The following is an 18168-nucleotide window of genomic DNA, read 5'->3' as shown; positions in this document are numbered from 1 at the left end:
GGATTAGTTTTTCAAATATTTAAACAAATTTTAACTTTTTCTAAATGAGTTGATTTTAAAAAAAGAATAAGGTTCCACTTAAGTTTTGATTTCATTCTAAAAATATAAATTTAATTTGGCTAACAAGGATCAACTACGAAGGTGGGTATGTGGTAGTTTGAGTTTTAAAAATATTATATATTCGAATATACTTCCAAATTTCTTTGCTAATCTTGTAATCTCCTCCCCTTGCAGAAATCCAAACAACCTTATTCCGGTACTTAATTACTCGTTTTGAAACAACAACAACAACATGCCTGAAATGGAAACTGAAAACTCAAACACCACCAACACGGCTACAGAACCTGTCTCGTCTGAAAATCCCGACGACGAGAAACAGCAACAAAAGAAACTAACAAATGCAGCCGAATATGATCCAGCCTTTTTACCTGATATGCTACCTGTCTACTATAAACGTTTATTTCCGCACAAACCATTTTACAGATGGCTCTCCTATGCCCTATGTAAGTGTAATGGTCACGTTAAGACTAGAAAACAATAAGGTTCACTCATTTGTCTCATGACACGACATGATTTTCTGACCAATACTCAAACATATATACATCATGCCCTAATTTTGTTTGCCTTCTAATGTATTTTTGTTCTTTTTTGGCATTATACAGCTGAGGATGGCATTTTCGTTAATCGTGAAATTTCATTTACCCTGCACGATGATATTTACATACGTTATTTATGTTTCGAATCACAGCAGGAATTCGAAAAGGAACTATGTACCAGATGTCCATTTAAAATTGATATTGGAGCTGTAATGAATACAAGGTGAGATTATTGTATTAATGGTGAATATAGATACATTTTGAATGAGCATAATGGAAAGGATAATGAATATTTGTCTGTGATTAACAAAGGTTTTGGTACAGTAGTCGACAATATCAGAAGGTTTGAATTGTTTGTAAATTTTGCATATGAATATATCTTTGGTAAAAATTTTTGTAGTTGTAGACAAATAATATTGTATCAAACATAAAATGGGAATCGTCTGTTTCGGAGACCACATGAATATTAGTTTTTGGAATGGACTCCATATATCGATACAGCCTATTTTATTATTTTATTGGTATTTTTGGTCGAATTGGGTCAACAACGTCGCACACAAAATGCTCAATATAGATGGATGCTATGACATAACCTCCTTAAGCAGAACCGCCTCAAGTTTATACCATTTTATACCCTTAAAACTCACGAGCTTTAAAGTTATGCGCATATATTTCTATTACTCCAAGGATGTTTGGTATTGAAATCAATAATGCTTTATTGGCGAGCGGATGCATCACAGTGTCCGCCGGACATTTCAAATTATCGAACCCATGTTTGAGATGCGATCAAAATATTTTTAGCACCCCCAAAGTGTTAAAAATGTTGAGGAGGGAGCTCCAGCTCTAAAGGTATGGGATGCCATGTTTGAGGAGATTGTTCTAAAAGATCAACATCTTTTTAGCACCCCCAAAGGTTTTGTGAAAATGTGTAATTTTATTGCCGACGAAGCGGCCCGCCAAGAAAGCAAACAATATCGTCTTAGCAATGATGAGGAGGAAGCTCCAGCTCTAAAGGTATGGGATGCTTTTAAACGTTATGGAATTAAGAATTCGCATTGAGTGTAAAATCTACATACCAAAAATTATCGATATGGGTCCACTTTCTACTTTCTACATACACCAATCCAACACTCGAACAGTGATCCTAACTCCAATTGTCTAGATTCCAGCTCTATCGCTTCACCCAAATCCACATTTGGTACCATTTTGTACACATTAGTACAAATTTCCAAATGACCCAATGACCCTAACTCCTAATTTCATGATTCTAGCTTTATCAGTTCACCCAAAATTTAAATTATACCAAATTTAGTACCATTTAGTACAAATGTCCAAAACTTCCTACTTCGGTTCACCCAAAATTTAAGTTGTACCTAATTAAGTTCACATTAGTAGTAATTTCCAAAATTTCCTAAATAGCTCAATTCTAACAACAACAGTGATCCAAGCTCCAAATGATAAGATCCCAGCTCTTTCGGTTCACCTAAATCCATCTACACTCCATCAGTGACCCTCAATTCAAATTTAAGAGTTCTAGCTCTACCAGTTCGCCAAATACAAATTGTACCACATTTAGTACTTTTTAACGCCATCACGATCAGAAATATGGCGAATTGTACTAAGTGGTTCGATTATTATTAAGATGCCGGAAATAAGAAAACAAAATGTATAATCAAATCTTATTCTGAAACCCTTTTCTTAAATTACAGACCAAAAAATAATCGTATATCTGCAGCGGCTATGGCACCAGTTCAACGTGAACTTGTCTTCGATATTGATATGACCGATTATGATGATGTGCGTACCTGTTGCAGCGATAAAAGTGTTTGCCAGAAATGCTGGAAATTTATGGCAGTTGCGGCTAATATTTTAGATACCGCCGTAAAGGAGGATTTCGGTTGGGAACATATCCTCTGGGTATTTTCAGGTCGACGTGGTATACATTGTTGGATATGTGATTACGAGGCACGTCATTTAGACACTCAAGGTCGTTCAGCGGTTGCAGAATATCTACAAATAATCAATAATGCTATGGGAGCAAATGGTGCCAGTGTTTCACGAGTCTTTATTGGTGAACGGATGCATCACAGTGTCCGCCGGGCATTTCAAATTATCGAACCCATGTTTGAGGAGATTATTCTAAAAGATCAAAATCTTTTTAGCACCCCCAAAGGCATTGAGAAATTGTGTAATTTTATTGGTGACGAAGCGGCCCGCCAAGAAACCGAACAATATCTTCTTAACAATGTTGAGGAGGGAGCTCCAGCGTTTAAGGTATGGGATGCTTTTAAACGTTATGCAAATTCGATGCGCTGTAATGCCACACAATCGGTGTGGTCAAGACGTTTAAAGAATATCATTGAAGAAATCCAATTGGCTTGTCTCTATCCACGTTTGGATATAAATGTCACAAAGGGATTTAACCATTTGCTGAAGGCCCCCTTTTGTATACATCCATCGACGGGTAAAGTTTGTGTACCCTTTAATGCCAGTGCAGCGGCTAAATTTAATCCCACAACTGTACCAACTATTGCCCAATTGCTGCAGGAAATCAATGCCTTCGACGAGAAGAATAAAGTGGAGGATGAAACGGATGAAAAATCCCGCATTAAAGATTACAAAAAGACCAGCATGTTTAAGGGTGTTGTTGTGTTTGAGGAATTTGTACGTAAATTGGAGACTAGCTTAAAGGCCAAAACTAAGAAACTGAATGAAATGATGATGGAGTTTTGAAAAAAAAGAGTGTGTATATAGAGTTTTAAAAATTGTTTTTTATAATAAAGGTATTAATTTTTATTAAAAAAATTGGTTGAGTTTTATGTCAAAACTATTCTTCTTATTTTTAGAAAACACATTAAAAATGTTCGAGTAGTTCGAAATCTTGTATTACAACTCATTACTGCATCTTCACAATGATCAGCCTTATGAGTTAATTTTCTTATCGTGTTAAGGTTTCTAAGGAACGTTGTCCCCAAATGCTATGTCAATACATGAATCTATATTGGAAATTTACCCTCGGATGTAAACGTAGAAATGCCAAACCATCTACCTTGAATTCAAATCACAACAACATAGTTTGTATATATCAGCTGTGCTTTCTGGATGAGCTTGGACCATGGTAAATATTTTAATAGAACCCCCACCTTAAAATATAAACAAAACACCACCAGTGAATTTGATTTTTTCTAATACGAAAAAATGTTGTTACTTTATTTTAAATAAAAGAATTTTCTTTAGACTAAAATGAAAAAACAAGCAATATGTATTTTTTTGAAGGCGTTCTTGTTTTGCGTGTACAGAGTTAAAACATAATTTTTTTGATGTGTGTAAACATTTTTCTTTTGTCTACAAGGCGGTGCACATGCATCAACATTTTCAGTAGGTCAATTGCAATGCACTCTCCTTCTTCATGCAACAACTGAACTGAACCACAATCATATACATTTCAGACGAACCAATGGTACGCTATTCTCCGCCTTCTGTATATCCGCTTCCAGACGTACAAAGCCCTCTTCGGGTATACTACTTGCAGCTTTGTGGACATTAACCTCCACAGTCTGTGTGCCGAAACGAATTTGAAACGTTTCCGAATCCAACGACGAATCTTTTAATTTGATATTTAAGACCACAGTTTTTGGAAGTACATCACCAGGATTTAATAATTTTTGAGCATTTGCCTCATCCTCCGGCGTTCCATGCCAAATTGTAACCTCCTCCTCGACACAATCACATTCCTCGGATGGCTCAAGAACTTGTTTCTCGCTATCGATCAAAAACAGACTTTGACGGGCACAGCCGACAGCCACAACTTCGTCAGCCGAAATTGAGCTATTAATTTCCGCTTCCGGATAACGTCCTGATATGGCAGATTGGAGTTTTGGAATTTGTGTCGTGGCACCAAGCAAAACAATTGAATCGATTTTCTTCACTTGAGGATGATTTTTCAATGCCTTGTCCACATTTTCATTTAACGTTTGCATAAAATTACTAATAACAGGCTGGATAAGACTCTCAAAGCGTGCCCTTGACATTTGTACATTGAAGTCCACACCATCCATTAACGAATCGATGTAGAGCTGTGTTGATGGCAGTGTTGTTAGAATATGTTTGCAGTTGGCAGCAGCGGTGCGTATCTTGGCCAATGAACGGCGACTCTCGTGGGGATCTAATTTGTATTTACGTTGGAATTCTTCGCAGATAAACTTTACCAGTTCTTCTGTGAATTGTTGCCCGCCAATGGGGAATGGGCCAAAACATTCAATTTTCGTATAAAGGCCATGTCGAACTTCATACAAAGCAAAATGGGAATAAATGCCGCCACATTTAATTGTCCACACATATTTCGAATCGTCGTTGTTGTCCTCCTCCCCGATGCCATAAGCAAGAATGGCTGCTGTCGGCTCGTCGACAATCTGAGCAACATGGAAGCCAGCTTTTTCGGCCGCCTTGGCCAGTAGAGGCCACGACTTTTCCGGGTAATAACTGGGAATTGATAGCACAACCGTTGGTTTACCCTGTTCATTGTAATACTGTTTGGCCAATTCCAATTCGGACTCGAACAGCTTAACTTGTACATCAAAGGCGGACAGTTCTTTTGTCACAACTTTGTCTTCATCATCGTCTGACGGTTGAGTGGCTTTCAAAACAAACGTGTGCTTCTCACTGTTGTACTCACATGGTATGGTCCGCTGGGCCTTCTCCACAAACTCTTCGGCCATATCTTGGGGGTCTTTCAGAAACTGAAAACTATTGGCCACCGCCTGTTTTGGCTTCGAAGACATTTTCTGTTTCGCCGTCAATCCACATTCTATTTCCTCTGCTCCATCCCACAGCAGACATGCTTGCGATGTTCTGTCTCCCTGTTTGTTGGCTATGACATCGGGTTTCGAATCGGATGGTTTAACTTGAGCAATACATAGGGTGCTGTTGCCCACTTTTACACCGAAACGAGGCCACATATTTGGTTAATTTAATATTCTTAATGGCGTATTTATTCACAATAATTTAATAAATTCTATTACAAGCTAACAAATTGATATTTTATTTTATAACCTTCGAGTGTGTGGAGAGTGATCCTAATGTCAAAAAAATTGCGGCATGGTTGCTGGTAAAACGATAAAAGATTTCATGCTTATAAATCGGCGTTGCCAACACAATCATTGCAAAAATATTTATCGTTTCAAAGTAATAAAAAATTATTTGTAAAAATCTCTTTTTCGTGCTTTAAAATAAATGCAAAATGTTCTCGTCTGTCTAAAATCAGCTGATACAAATTCATAGGCAATTCGTAAACCAGAAGTACAGAAGTACTAAAAAAGAAATCTGAGATAAATATAGGTCTTTCCAATAAAAATAATTGCTTTAACAGAATCTGAAAGAATCTTCTACTAATTAAAAATTGTTTCGATTTTCCCTTAATACATTTAAAAAGTTTATCACGTTTTTCTTATGGCACAGTCCTGATACCTCATACAACTTCTGATCTGTTCCCGCACTGCAAGAATCTACTAGTTTTTATACCTTCCACATAGTATAGAGGGTATCTCAATTTTTTTCAGTCCGTTTCTAATGCCATGTACAGACGAGCGTTGTTCGCTCTCTCATTCGTTGTTCGACCCTTAATTATGAAGTAATTACTTAGTTCCCCATACAAAATTGTCTGAGCGAACACCGACTTTTGTACGTTGTTCAATTCGAATCACTCTCTGAATAACCAATAAATTTGTCCCATCCCTAACAATTGAGAGTATTTATCGAAAATAAATTAATTTTGACAGTTTGAAAATATTTATGAAATTTTCAAACTTTTTCAGTAAAATTGAAAATCATGAATGAAAAGTAAAAAATTGTAGAGTTTTTATATATGCAGCAGGATGTAAATTTTGTTGTCTACATAATGCAATATGCATTTCTTTTCCCTTGGTTCTAATTAGCGCACAAAACAAGAAACAAATGTGGGGCAATTCAAACAAAAAATTCTCCACATTTTTATATGTGACAGAATGTGACATTTGAATTGAGAAAATATAAAAATGTATTGAAAACAACAACATTTTCAGAAAAAATGGAAAACATGAATGAAAAGTAAATAGATATGGGTTCATAATATAGTCAGGAGAAAGAGAATTATTTTTTCTATTTAGATCCCTATGTAATTCACTAACATATGTTACATTTTTGGTTTAAAACAAGAAACAAAAAGTTTGAAATAAAAAAATCTGATGACATGAATTATGAATAGTGTTGTATGAACGGGTTAATTCATGTACGTAATTCTGAGAGCGAACTACGTTGTTCGAATGCCCGTCAGAACATGGCATAACTCATCGAAATATTCATTTCCGAACCTATAATGTATATTATTCTTGTTCAGGGTAGAATTCTAAGACGATCGAGTCATTTGCCTCTGTTCTATCTTCAGAGGGAATTGAGATAGGGTACTGAATTTTTGCATAAGATTGTCATTCGTCTGCAGCCATGTTAAGTTCGAAGTTGAGCTTGCAGTACGGGAACAGACCAATGATAAAGCCAACAAATGTACGTCTTTATAAAAGATGCGCCCTAGTAATGACTTCGATTAATCAATGAGTCAAAAATCGACTTAGATGTGTCTAATTTAAAATATGATAATAAAAACATTTCTCAAGATGCACTGAAATAAATGTTCATAATGTGTTGCGTACCGCCTACTGCGGCTCCTGGTGGGATTCCAACCAGCTCAGTCGGGGCACCGCTTTAGGGGTGAATTCCCAACCCTACCACCATCAGCCCTAGGGGTCGAACAATCAAGAAGGAAAACGGAAATAGAACAACAAACAACAATACAAAATGACAACACACATACGACCATAACGAGGGAATTTGGTGTCAATTATTCCCGCACTTCGCCCGCCCAACCTTGACCCTTCTCGTCCTCATAAACACTTAATTTTAAAGGGCCCCTGTTTCCACACACACTCACCTTACTGCAACATCGTCCAATCTTCCTCCCTTACAGAAAACAACTAGCAATTCATATTAATCTAAACATTTACACATAAACAATATTTATTAATTTCATTATTTTTATGATTACTTAAACCTAACATAAACACATAGTCAATATTCTGAATTCCTAACACCTAAAGCTATCGATAAGTCACTGTTTCAGACTACCCACGCAATCTATTGAAACGGCTCCTTCTGGCCACTCTATTATATTATTACCTCACCTAAAAGAGCTCTCTTAAGTCGTTATTGGGGAGATTACCATTTGGTCCCCAAAATAGGCAAATGCAAGTTTCCAATAAGATATTTGGGGTAACCCTACACTTGTCGCATTTGTTAGGCGTTAAAAATTCTCACAATTAGAAATCTTAGATATTAATCACTAAATACTAACACATAACACACTTAATCTAACACTTAAAATTTAGTAAATATAATTTTGTTTGGTTTTTTAAAATTTTTTTGTCATTTGGTGATTTGCTTGTTTTTAATTTGGTCTTTGTTTACTAATTCATTTTTTGTTTTACTTTCAGATTTCAGATCTCTCAGGCTATTGGCATTTAAATGTCGACACAACAATGGTTACCTGGCTTCCAGATACTTAGCTTTCCAGGATTTTTGGACGGACAGACACATCAATTTATTGGCCAACTGCGTTCAAGCTTGTGCTGGCGTGCTGTCTTCACTTTGGGCTTAACCGTCTTCCAGCCAATTATTCTACGGCTAAAACCGTGAGCCACATAAATCTTTTTGCCGAATAATCCCCAAAAAAATCGGATGACCTCCTCCGTGCAACGACTTGGAGGGGTCAATGCTTGCTTTATTGGTTGATGAAGATGTTGGCGTATCTATGCAAAACACAAACATTTAAACACATAAAATATTACCAAATTACACAAACATACTTTATTTTGCTCGCTCACAGGCATAAGGCACTCAACAATAAAAATCAAGTCTTAATAATTTTTTTGGGATTTTTTTGTTTAATTTGGGGATTTTGGTTTGTTTGTTTTATAAAAATTGTTACCAAAAGTATTGTCTCTTGACAAAACACCAAATAAATTTGATCGAATTTCCCCCCCGTTATGCCTTTTATACCCCCGCAGCCAGATGCCATTTTCCCACTTTTCTGGGATTCTCGCGCATTTTCCGACATTTATCATTTTTCCTTTATCTCACCTCTTGATCCCTACATCTCGACAGGGTTGTATTTGCCAGGCCTAAATTTCAGACCAGATGGCAACGCATGCATTTCTCAACCGCTGTACTGAGCTTACTGTATCCGGCTCACTTTTTTCTGGCCGGCAGCAGCAAACACATCATCTCGGGTAATTGCTGCCGGTTGTGTTTTTTTTTTATTTTATTTTTATACTCTATCAGCTGATTGGCATTCTTCCACTATAGATGATATTGTCATTATACATCGTACTCATTCGTAAACATTAAAGGCTTTCGCCCATTTCGTTTCCATCTTGGTTTTTATCAGTAATTCGCTACTCTTTCCCCAATTCGTGGCATATGGAACGTGTTTAGATTTGGTCGGTTCATTCGGTTGATGGCTCGCAAAGGAGGTTTGACAAATAAATAAATATTGCAAAATAATTGAACTCATAAACAAACGAAGTAATTTTGTGCTTAAACAAATAAATAATTTAATTAAAACAACAAATACAGAAAAAAGATTAAACAACGTAAAGGAAATGTGAAAAAAACGTTATGAAAATAATTTGTTTGCAAAATTGAAATGAAAATTTTTTGCTATACGTAGAGAAAAGTTTTTTGAGCTGCCTGCTGCCCCCCTTCAAGTTAATTGACGAGTATGGTGTCAACCAATAGCCAGCAGAAGCAGCAGCAGCCAACCCCAGCCCCACTTTTATTGTAATCAAAAACGCAGTAGAAGGAAAAAAGAAACACAATCGATTCGTCATCGGTCATTGGTTAAGAAAACTTAAAAAAAGAAAAAAAGGAATTTAAAAAAGTGTTTTACTCTAATGTGATTCAAAACAATTAAAAATTGAAAACAACAACAAAGAAAACATGAAAATCTCTTTAACAAAAATATAATTGCATAGAAGAAAAACAAAACTTTTGTGTACATTTTAAATACTTGGCAAAACGAGAACGCTAGGAAACGCTCTATACCTAACATGGATGACAATTTAAGCACAAAATCTTCCGAATCATCTATTACAACCAGTGGAGAATATGAAATTGTTACCGATAGTAATGTAACATCACCATTGGAGCAGCCATCATTGGATATTGCCAATAATCGTAATATTTCCGATATACAAAATGCCATGACGGATGCATTAAAAGAATTGGAATTGGATAAATCGGTTGAGGGTATGTATGCGTCGTCGGTCGTATTTTTCGATTTTGTAATGAATGTAGGTTGTTTTGTAAATTAGTGCATTGTAAGTAGGTGAAGTTTCGTGGTTCCATAATATCCTTTTTTCATCGTACTGAAATACTTGATTTTAAATACATACATACTTATGTATGTGTACTTCGTATATAATAAATGCAATTGACTGGGGAGTATTCTTTTCACTGTTTAAATATTTGTGACGACTGTGTGTGTGTTCCTTTTGGTATAAATCTTATCATTGTTACTCACAAAGAATATAATAGACAGTGGCTTTATTGATTTATTTCAAGATCAGTAAATATATACCCACATATATTTACGGGTAACAGGTTATATCCGGTTCTACGGATCCAGTTAATATAATATAATGTTTATATAGGGTTCTAAGGCCCATATTTTTTGATCCACAACAGATACAGCCACATTTCGCATTTTTTGATCCACAACAGATACAGCCACATTTGGAAAGGGCAAATTCCGGTCTTTCAATTGAGTCAAGGTTAGAGAGGGACTATAATGGACCCAAGTTCGACTTTTAGGGAGATTTTCAGAAAAAAAAAATGTCGGGAACCAAAACCCAGCTTTTCGACGGTATCTACAAAACGGTTTGAGTAACCCCATCATATCACCACTCAAATGATACCCATTTTATATTAACCGGATTCGAAGAACCAGATTTAACCGGGTACCCGTACCCGAACTTCCGGGTCAAATAACCGGTTAACCGGATAGGTCCCCCCAAGAAAAAAAGATATCCCCATTGTTAGAGTAAAAATTTGATCGTTTTAACTAAACTAGAGTTGCTCCTTTGAATTTAATGTTATTATTAACTTGATATAAAATGTAATCTTATTTGTCAGTGGAGAAAATTCGGATCAAGACTACATAAATACCCGGCCGTGGGTAATTTAGGAAATTTTTGTCTTTCTTATCAATCTTAAAAATACACATTCATCATGTATATTTAGACAAAAGCCTTCAACCCTGAGACTTTACTCTCGTCAAATAATTAAAGTTGTCTTGGGACAAATTTCGTAATGCCCTTCACTACTATGGATATATAATAACCAAAAATGGGTCACTCTTTCTGGCACCAACCCACAAAGGATCAAAATTTAAAAATTTTGCAAATCTCATATGTAGTGGATTTAAGCTTTTGGAGTAGTCTATATTTTGCGTTTTTGAATCGTTCTTGGCCCTCGTATACGAAAATTAATTAAATTGATCCAAACTTGGGTAATATTTGGGAGTGAACTGTCCACTTCCTTTTGATATCTCATCCGAAAAGAGTAAACATCTTTCTGGTCCCGTACTGTTTATAGTATGCCATTCATAGATGCCTTCATTTATTAATCGATAAGAAGTTACAATCCGTAGCTGCACCTTTGTGATAACTTTACAGAGTTGTGAACAGTTGTGTAAATGGCCTCTGTTGTTGTTGTTGATGTTGTTCATCGAATACAAAGGCCATAAACAAATTTGCTGCTATGGTTACAACACACTTCAAATTTTATAAATCAATACAAAAAATATGTATGTATTCATAACGCCCCCATTTTTAAATTCAATTTCCAAAAATATCGGAAAAAATATATACAAATAATCATAGATATCAGCATGTACGTAATGATTGTTGTGTCTTATCATATGCCCTTTAGTTAAAAATTAATTCCCCAAACCACACACACATGGTATTCATGTCAATTTCATTTTATTATTGATGATTATTTTATTTTAACATTTACTTTTTCTTTCTTTTAGGTGGCTCGAGCGGAACCGCAGCGGCAGCAGCAATTAGCGCTAAACAAAAATCATTAACACTACCCCTAACGGGTACAACAAGTCCCGCGTTAATGGTACCTCAGCAATTGGATAAATCTCAAGATAATGCCACAATGAAAACAAAAGCATTGGTCAATCATTTGAGTGGTGGTGGTGTTGGTGGAAATAATGCCACCAGCAGCAGTACACCAACACCTAAGAGTGAGGATTCTACATCGGATTTGAATCGTGTGGGGCAATCGGTATTCTATGATTGTACAGATGGTAATGCGGCAACACCACCACCGCCACCCACAATGCCACTAAGAACACAAACAGCTTTGGGTGAAAGGGTAAAAGGTGATGGTGCCGATTTGGATGAGAAACAGGATATTATGAAACCCGAAAAGAATGATACCGACGATGATAGTCAGTATTAGAAAAACACATATCCATGAATATTTTCATTTATCCGTAATTCATATTTTCTAGTTTCAGAAATTGATCAAGGCTGTACCATTTTTTCGGGTGTTACATATTTGGGTGCAGCCAACATCAATGCACCCAAATCGGAAACGGATGTTTATCGCATCATGAGCGAACTAAATAGTGGCACTTCGACTGATGGCCTTAAAATATCCATTAGCATTCCGAATTGTTCGGATGGTTTGGTTGTTCTACATGATGCCGAAACAAATTCCATCATACAAACCTATGAAGTACAAAGTATAATTCTATATTTTCGTGGTCCGATTGAAACTGTCGAACATGGATGTTTTGCTTTTACCTGGTTGCATGGTGAATCGTTGTTTCAGTGTCATGTCTTTCGTTGCCATATACCGGAAGCCGTTAATCAAGTTAGTGGTGAGTTATTGGATCATTGTTCTGATACTTCTTTGGAAGTATTCATTAAACAAATCAAAGTCAGCCCTTAAAAATGTATTTTAACAAATAAACGCCAATCTTTGAAAAATATTCTCTGAAAAATTTATGATTATAGTTCATCTAGATATTGCACTACAAGCTCCATTAGTCCTAAGAAAAAGTATTACTTAAAAATTGAATGTTCTAGCTCCATTATTCCTTAAAATTTCAAGCTTATAGCTTCCTTAAAAAAATATTATTTAAAAGATGAAGATGCTATTCTTGAAAAAATATGCATTAAAAAGTTCACTATTTTCAATCTGCTAGCCTTGTATATTAAAAAATAATAATAGATTGGGTAGTGCTTTGAAAATCCACTTTGTTAGTCCCTACTGAAATATTCTACAAAAATCTCTCAATAATTGACAAAATATTGTTTAAAATTGAAACTTATAACTTTGAAAGTTAGTTTATAGCATTTTCTTTTAGCCCTGCTTGTCCATAACAAACAAATCCTATGAAATCTCCTTTCTTTAGTCGTTCAAAACTTTTTATATTTTCTCATAATTCTTTAAGCATTGTTTATTTATTAATGTCTTTGTTTCTTTTTAGCTTGCTTCCAAAAAGCTTTCCAAACCTATCCGCCCAGCATGACCTGTAGTCTGATCTCGGCCACCGAAAATAATATGATGAATTCCATTACTTCCGATATAAGTGGTAATCCTTTGAATACGGCCGGTTATGAATTCCATGTATCACTTGAAATAAGAGAAAAAGTCGCTAAAAACTCATATGCTCCGGTACCACGAGATCGTGGTACATTTAAGCTACGAGCTAATACAGATAAAGAAGTTTATATAACAGTAAAGCAGACACCGTCGACGGTATTGCAGCCTCTATTTATAGATCGATGTTTTGGGGTACTTTTAAGTCCCGGCAAATTGGTGAGACAAGCTGATATGCGTTTAATCGATATGATCTCTATGGGTTATGTACAGCAGCAACCGGCCTCCTCGAATAACAGCAGTGGTGGTGGTGCTGGCGATGCTCCTCCACCAATTACACCTTTGTGTTTAAATCCCTATCACATACAAGCCGAATGGAAGGCAAGCGAAAAGGCATTTGATCAACTAAATGTTGAGACTTCGAAAACGTTTCTAACTGTGGCCGTTGACATTGTTATGCGTGGCATACAAGAGCCCGTGCGATTTGTTATTGAGACACCCGTTCAAATACAGTCAGCCGGGGAGTTACGTATTATGGATCATTTCATCTCCAAACGTCCCATGACATTACGTTTCTATTTACACTTAAAACGTACAACGGATGAATTTAGCTGGAAAGTAAGCTCTATTGATCCCGCCGAAGAAATCGTCGAACAGCCCCAGCAAAGTTCTTCTTCATCTTCGTATTTATTGAAAATTGGCATGAATAATTTATCGCGTATTGTTCGTTCTTCGTCGATAGCATCGATTGAAGATGATTGTCCTACCGATTCGGAAGATATGTCGGATGGTGATGAACCATTGCTAAGCGGTACCGGTGAAGTACCAAGAGATTGTCCTCAAGATACACTTGATGAATGGGATCCAGTTCTCAGGGAATGGGATGGTGAGAAGAGACCTAAAAATTTGCCACCACTAGTTAGATTGGGTATACCCGAAGCTATGCGTGAAATGATATGGAAAAAACTGGCTGGCATTGAATCGAAAACTGAAATGCTTGATATGTATAAGATTTTAATCACCAAAGTAAGTCAACAATTGTTTTGTTAATTATTTCCAAATGGGAGAAACTAACAATTTTTTTTAATTATAGGAAACCAAATGTGAGACTGTTATACTACGTGATATACATAGGACATTTCCAGCTCACAAATGTTTCAGGGAGACAGGAGGATCTGGTAATTATAATTGTTATTGATTTTTTTTTTTTGGAAAAAGCAATTTTTTGGTTGGCTTTAAAAACACATGTTTAAGGGAAGCCATGAAAATGGATTTGCAAGTATATTTAATTAGGGTAAAATCTAGGCAGTGTAATAATATTTACAAAATTTTCTTTCGTTATAATAATTTCCAAAATTAATAATATTTTCGTTTTATTTTACTTTACAATTTTCACGTTGTTTAGGTCAAGACGCCCTCTTCAAAGTATCCAAAGCCTATGCTGTGTATGACAGCGAAGTTGGCTATTGTCAGGGTTTGAGTTTTATTGCCGCCAGTTTACTTTTGCACGTAAGTATCGAAACATTTGCCAGCACTTGCCTTTTGTTAATCAAAATCCATTTCTCTTACAGATGCCCGAAGAGGATGCTTTTTGTGTATTGGTGACATTAATGTACGATTATGGTTTGCGCGATCTATACAAGCAAGGCTTTGAAGCGCTATATTTACGACACTATCAACTGGAACGTTTGATCAAAGATCAATTACCCAAATTACATGAACATTTTGTAAATTGTGGCATAGAGACGCATATGTACGCATCCCAATGGTTCCTCACACTATTCACTGCACGCTTCCCATTGTGCTTTGTATTTCATGTACTCGATGTATTTCTATTGGATGGCATTAATGTTCTATTTCAAGTTGCCCTGACCCTGTTATCGATATGTGAAAATGATCTGCGGCAATTGGATTTCGAGGGCATATTGAAATATTTCCGCGTTACATTACCGAAAAAATGTCGTAGCCCCAGTCAGGCACGGCGTATTATGAAAATTGCATGTGAACGTAAAATTAAAAAATTAAAAATATACGAAGATGAATTTAAGCTACAGAAACAAGATAAGGAACGTTTAGAGAAGGAGTCACAATTGTATGAGAATCGTTTCGGTGCCGAAAGGCGTAAATTACAAAGTGAAATAAATGAGTTACAACAGAAATTGGCCGAGGCCAATGAACGTGCCATTGAACGGGAAAAGAAACACACAAATATTATACAGGATTATAAACAGATAATACAGCGGCTGGAACAGGATATGACCACGATGAATGAGACATTGGGTAATTTAATGGTAAGTAACACTATGGTAAAACATTTTTATGTAGATGTTAAATTGTAAACAAAGTACAGGTCGGATTTACGATCCGATTTGGATGAAATTTGAGCACAAGTCACTTATTTGGCTCAAGAACGAACACTATTGAAATTGAAGAAAATTGGATCAGATTTAAATATGGCTCCCATATATAAATTCTTCCGATTTGCACGAAATTTTGCATAGGGTACTGAATTATGTCGAGAATGATGTGTGCTAAGTTTCGTGAAAATCTGTTTAGATTTAGATATAGCTCCCGTATATAGTTTCCTCCGATTTTATGTAAATGGTTCAGATTTAGTTATAGCTCCCATATATATTTTCGTCCGATTTAATGTAAAGACCCATAGGTTGGCCGATTGACTGAAGTTAGTATTCCTTCGAAAAGGCGACGTCTGTTAGGAAACATATATAGAATATACCCAAAGTGGTGAAGGGTATAATATAGTCGGCCCAGTCCGACTTAACTACTTTCCTTACTCGTTAAATATATCATTAAGAAAGACACATAAGCAGATATTTTTTTAAAAATTATATTTTCAAGCACTGCCATATGCGTGGATTTAGAAGTGTGTTTTTAAGAAAACTTCATAGACGTTATGTCATATTTATTTTAGTGTCTTTAAAACAAAATATATTTTCATTTTTGCAGAGCACCGTTGCCAAATGTGAAAATTGTTCCAAACACATTGAAAAGGATATACACGCCAATAACGCTATAAATCCCACAATGTCGTCCAGCACCAGTAACGACAATCGATCGCCAACAACAAATATGAATACAAATGCAAATGAGGCCACATTGGGGCCATTGGATCCACTTAATGCAGCTCTACAGCATATACGTGAACTAGAATTGGAATTGGCACAAGCCAAGCTGGCTCAAGTTGAAGCCGAATGTAAAAATCAAGATTTAAATCATCAACTCAGTACGACAATTACCGAGATGCAATCGAATCGTAACAGTTGGCAGCCATGGTTTTCGAAGACATTAAATACTCTGCAGGAGAAGGTGACGCCACGTAATAATCGTGAACAGCAAGCTTCGTTTCAATCGTATATGTCCTCGGCTACGGGTAGTGAAACAAATTCACCCTCTGGACATCAGGTATCTTAATATAGTTTTGAAATATAAATAATAACAAAGTGGTGGGCGCACCACACATCACACACACTTGTCTTGAATATTGAATTGATTTTTTTTAGTTTTAGTTTATATTAAATCCCTGCTTTCATTAAACTATTTCAGTTAAGTTTCGTTAAACATGACAATACCAGTACTCATCTATATGCACAATTTATTTATTATTATGTTTTTAAAAGACACATCTTTATTTTGATATTCTTATTTATGTTATAGTTATATTATATGATAATATACATAAAAAAATTAAATTTCGTCCCACCTAAAAATACACAACTACTCCCCTTATAGCTTAAAGCTTAATTTTTTTTTGCTTTCATATGAATTAAATGCAATATTTGTTTCGAATCTTTAGTTGTAAGTATTGCTTCTTTATGTTATTTCTTTTCCAATAAGAATTTCCACACAAAATTCATACTGTAAATATAACCAGCAAATAAAATAATACAAACTATTACTCTTGTTTTTTTCTCTTCTCAACTTCTATTTCCTTTGTGTATTTCTCTTATACAACTACCAAATATTTACAGGAATTCAAGGCATTCTCTGTGAGTAATTCACCCAAGCTACCATCAAAATTCCAGGCGGCTCGTTTGCGCAACAGTATTGATAGTTTACGTAATATAATGGTGGTACCATTGGAAAATACTGGGAAACATCTCTTGAACGAGACATTAAAACAGCAACAACCACAAGCGCAAACTCAACAACTACAGTAATTTGGGGTGTATGTATGTGTTGTAATTGTTTAGCATAACATTCCAAAATTGTGCAAAAATATATACTAAATGAAAAGAAAAAAAGAATGGACACGAGTGTCCATTATATTATACCCCACACCTCAATAGTAGTTCGCAATTTTTAATGATTAATTTTCCTTAAAAATTGGGCAGTAGAACAAAATGTGTATTATTTTGAGATTAAAAAAAGTTTAAGATAGGAGTGGATTTAGAAAATCTAATGGTCTTAGATTAAAAAAAAAGAAATAAAAAAAAACAGATCCACAAGCTTGGAATATAAATCTTAATAATTTTTTTATATTTTCGAAAGTTGTAGACATTTTTTTGAGAAATCTACGGACATAGATTTCTGAAAACGGTTCTCAGTGCGTACATTTCGATAAGTAAAATGTGATTCTAGTTATTGATGGTGTAGGACATGGAAAAAACAAAATTCTTAAAATAAACTCCCCCACATACCACTACTGAGTAAGGGCAATAGACAAACATACATATATATGTGATTTAAGTAAATCAATTCTCTCAATTAAGTAACAATATACACAAAAATAATCTAAGAAGTGACAAGATTGACTACTTCATATTTAATGGAAAATGCATACACACACATACACATTATATTCATGTAGTAGAAAATAAGGGCTTATAAAATATATTTATTTCTC

The 18168-nt window shown here is 35.4% G+C and overlaps 3 protein-coding genes across 3 annotated transcripts; 2 read left to right on the top strand and 1 right to left on the bottom strand.

Moving 5' to 3' along the window:
• Positions 1-292: 292 nt before the first annotated feature.
• LOC133324469 (DNA primase small subunit) lies at positions 293-3329 on the top strand. The gene is made up of 3 exons (XM_061533339.1): positions 293-503; positions 663-819; positions 2306-3329. Exons 1-3 carry the CDS (start codon positions 293-295, stop codon positions 3327-3329), a joined length of 1392 nt encoding a protein of 463 aa, XP_061389323.1.
• A 690-nt stretch (positions 3330-4019) lies between these two features.
• On the bottom strand, positions 4020-5569 carry LOC133323918 (heat shock 70 kDa protein 14). Its single transcript, XM_061532856.1, has one exon. The coding sequence runs from the start codon at positions 5552-5554 to the stop codon at positions 4031-4033; it is 1524 nt and encodes a 507-aa protein (XP_061388840.1). The 5' UTR covers positions 5555-5569; the 3' UTR covers positions 4020-4030.
• A 4159-nt stretch (positions 5570-9728) lies between these two features.
• Positions 9729-17482, top strand: LOC133324362 (rab GTPase-activating protein 1-like). Its single transcript, XM_061533240.1, has 10 exons — positions 9729-9929; positions 11716-12000; positions 12055-12144; positions 12208-12579; positions 13192-14330; positions 14398-14482; positions 14710-14813; positions 14876-15595; positions 16272-16727; positions 17294-17482. The coding sequence occupies exons 1-10, from the start codon at positions 9731-9733 to the stop codon at positions 17480-17482; spliced, it is 3639 nt and encodes a 1212-aa protein (XP_061389224.1). The 5' UTR covers positions 9729-9730.
• Positions 17483-18168: the final 686 nt, after the last annotated feature.

Source organism: Musca vetustissima, unplaced genomic scaffold, assembly GCF_032173495.1.
Source record: "Musca vetustissima isolate MV318-11 ecotype Yass unplaced genomic scaffold, APGP_CSIRO_Mvet_v1 utg10063, whole genome shotgun sequence".
NCBI lineage: Eukaryota > Metazoa > Arthropoda > Insecta > Diptera > Muscidae > Musca > Musca vetustissima.
The sequence above is the reverse complement of the archived record's forward strand: the minus strand, read 5'-3'. Positions and strand labels throughout refer to the sequence as shown.

What these genes read in the sequence shown, in the direction of transcription:
- LOC133323918 (XM_061532856.1), bottom strand. Translation starts at nt 5,554, where the DNA reads ATGTGGCCTCGTTTCGGTGTAAAAGTGGGCAACAGCACCCTATGTATT.
- LOC133324469 (XM_061533339.1), top strand. Translation starts at nt 293, where the DNA reads ATGCCTGAAATGGAAACTGAAAACTCAAACACCACCAACACGGCTACA. An exon ending in ATGGCTCTCCTATGCCCTAT is followed by an intron (nt 504 to 662) that starts GTAAGTGTAATG and finishes GGCATTATACAG; the next exon opens with CTGAGGATGGCATTTTCGTT. An exon ending in GGAGCTGTAATGAATACAAG is followed by an intron (nt 820 to 2,305) that starts GTGAGATTATTG and finishes CTTAAATTACAG; the next exon opens with ACCAAAAAATAATCGTATAT.
- LOC133324362 (XM_061533240.1), top strand. Translation starts at nt 9,731, where the DNA reads ATGGATGACAATTTAAGCACAAAATCTTCCGAATCATCTATTACAACC. An exon ending in ATAAGATTTTAATCACCAAA is followed by an intron (nt 14,331 to 14,397) that starts GTAAGTCAACAA and finishes TTTTAATTATAG; the next exon opens with GAAACCAAATGTGAGACTGT. An exon ending in ATTCACCCTCTGGACATCAG is followed by an intron (nt 16,728 to 17,293) that starts GTATCTTAATAT and finishes AAATATTTACAG; the next exon opens with GAATTCAAGGCATTCTCTGT.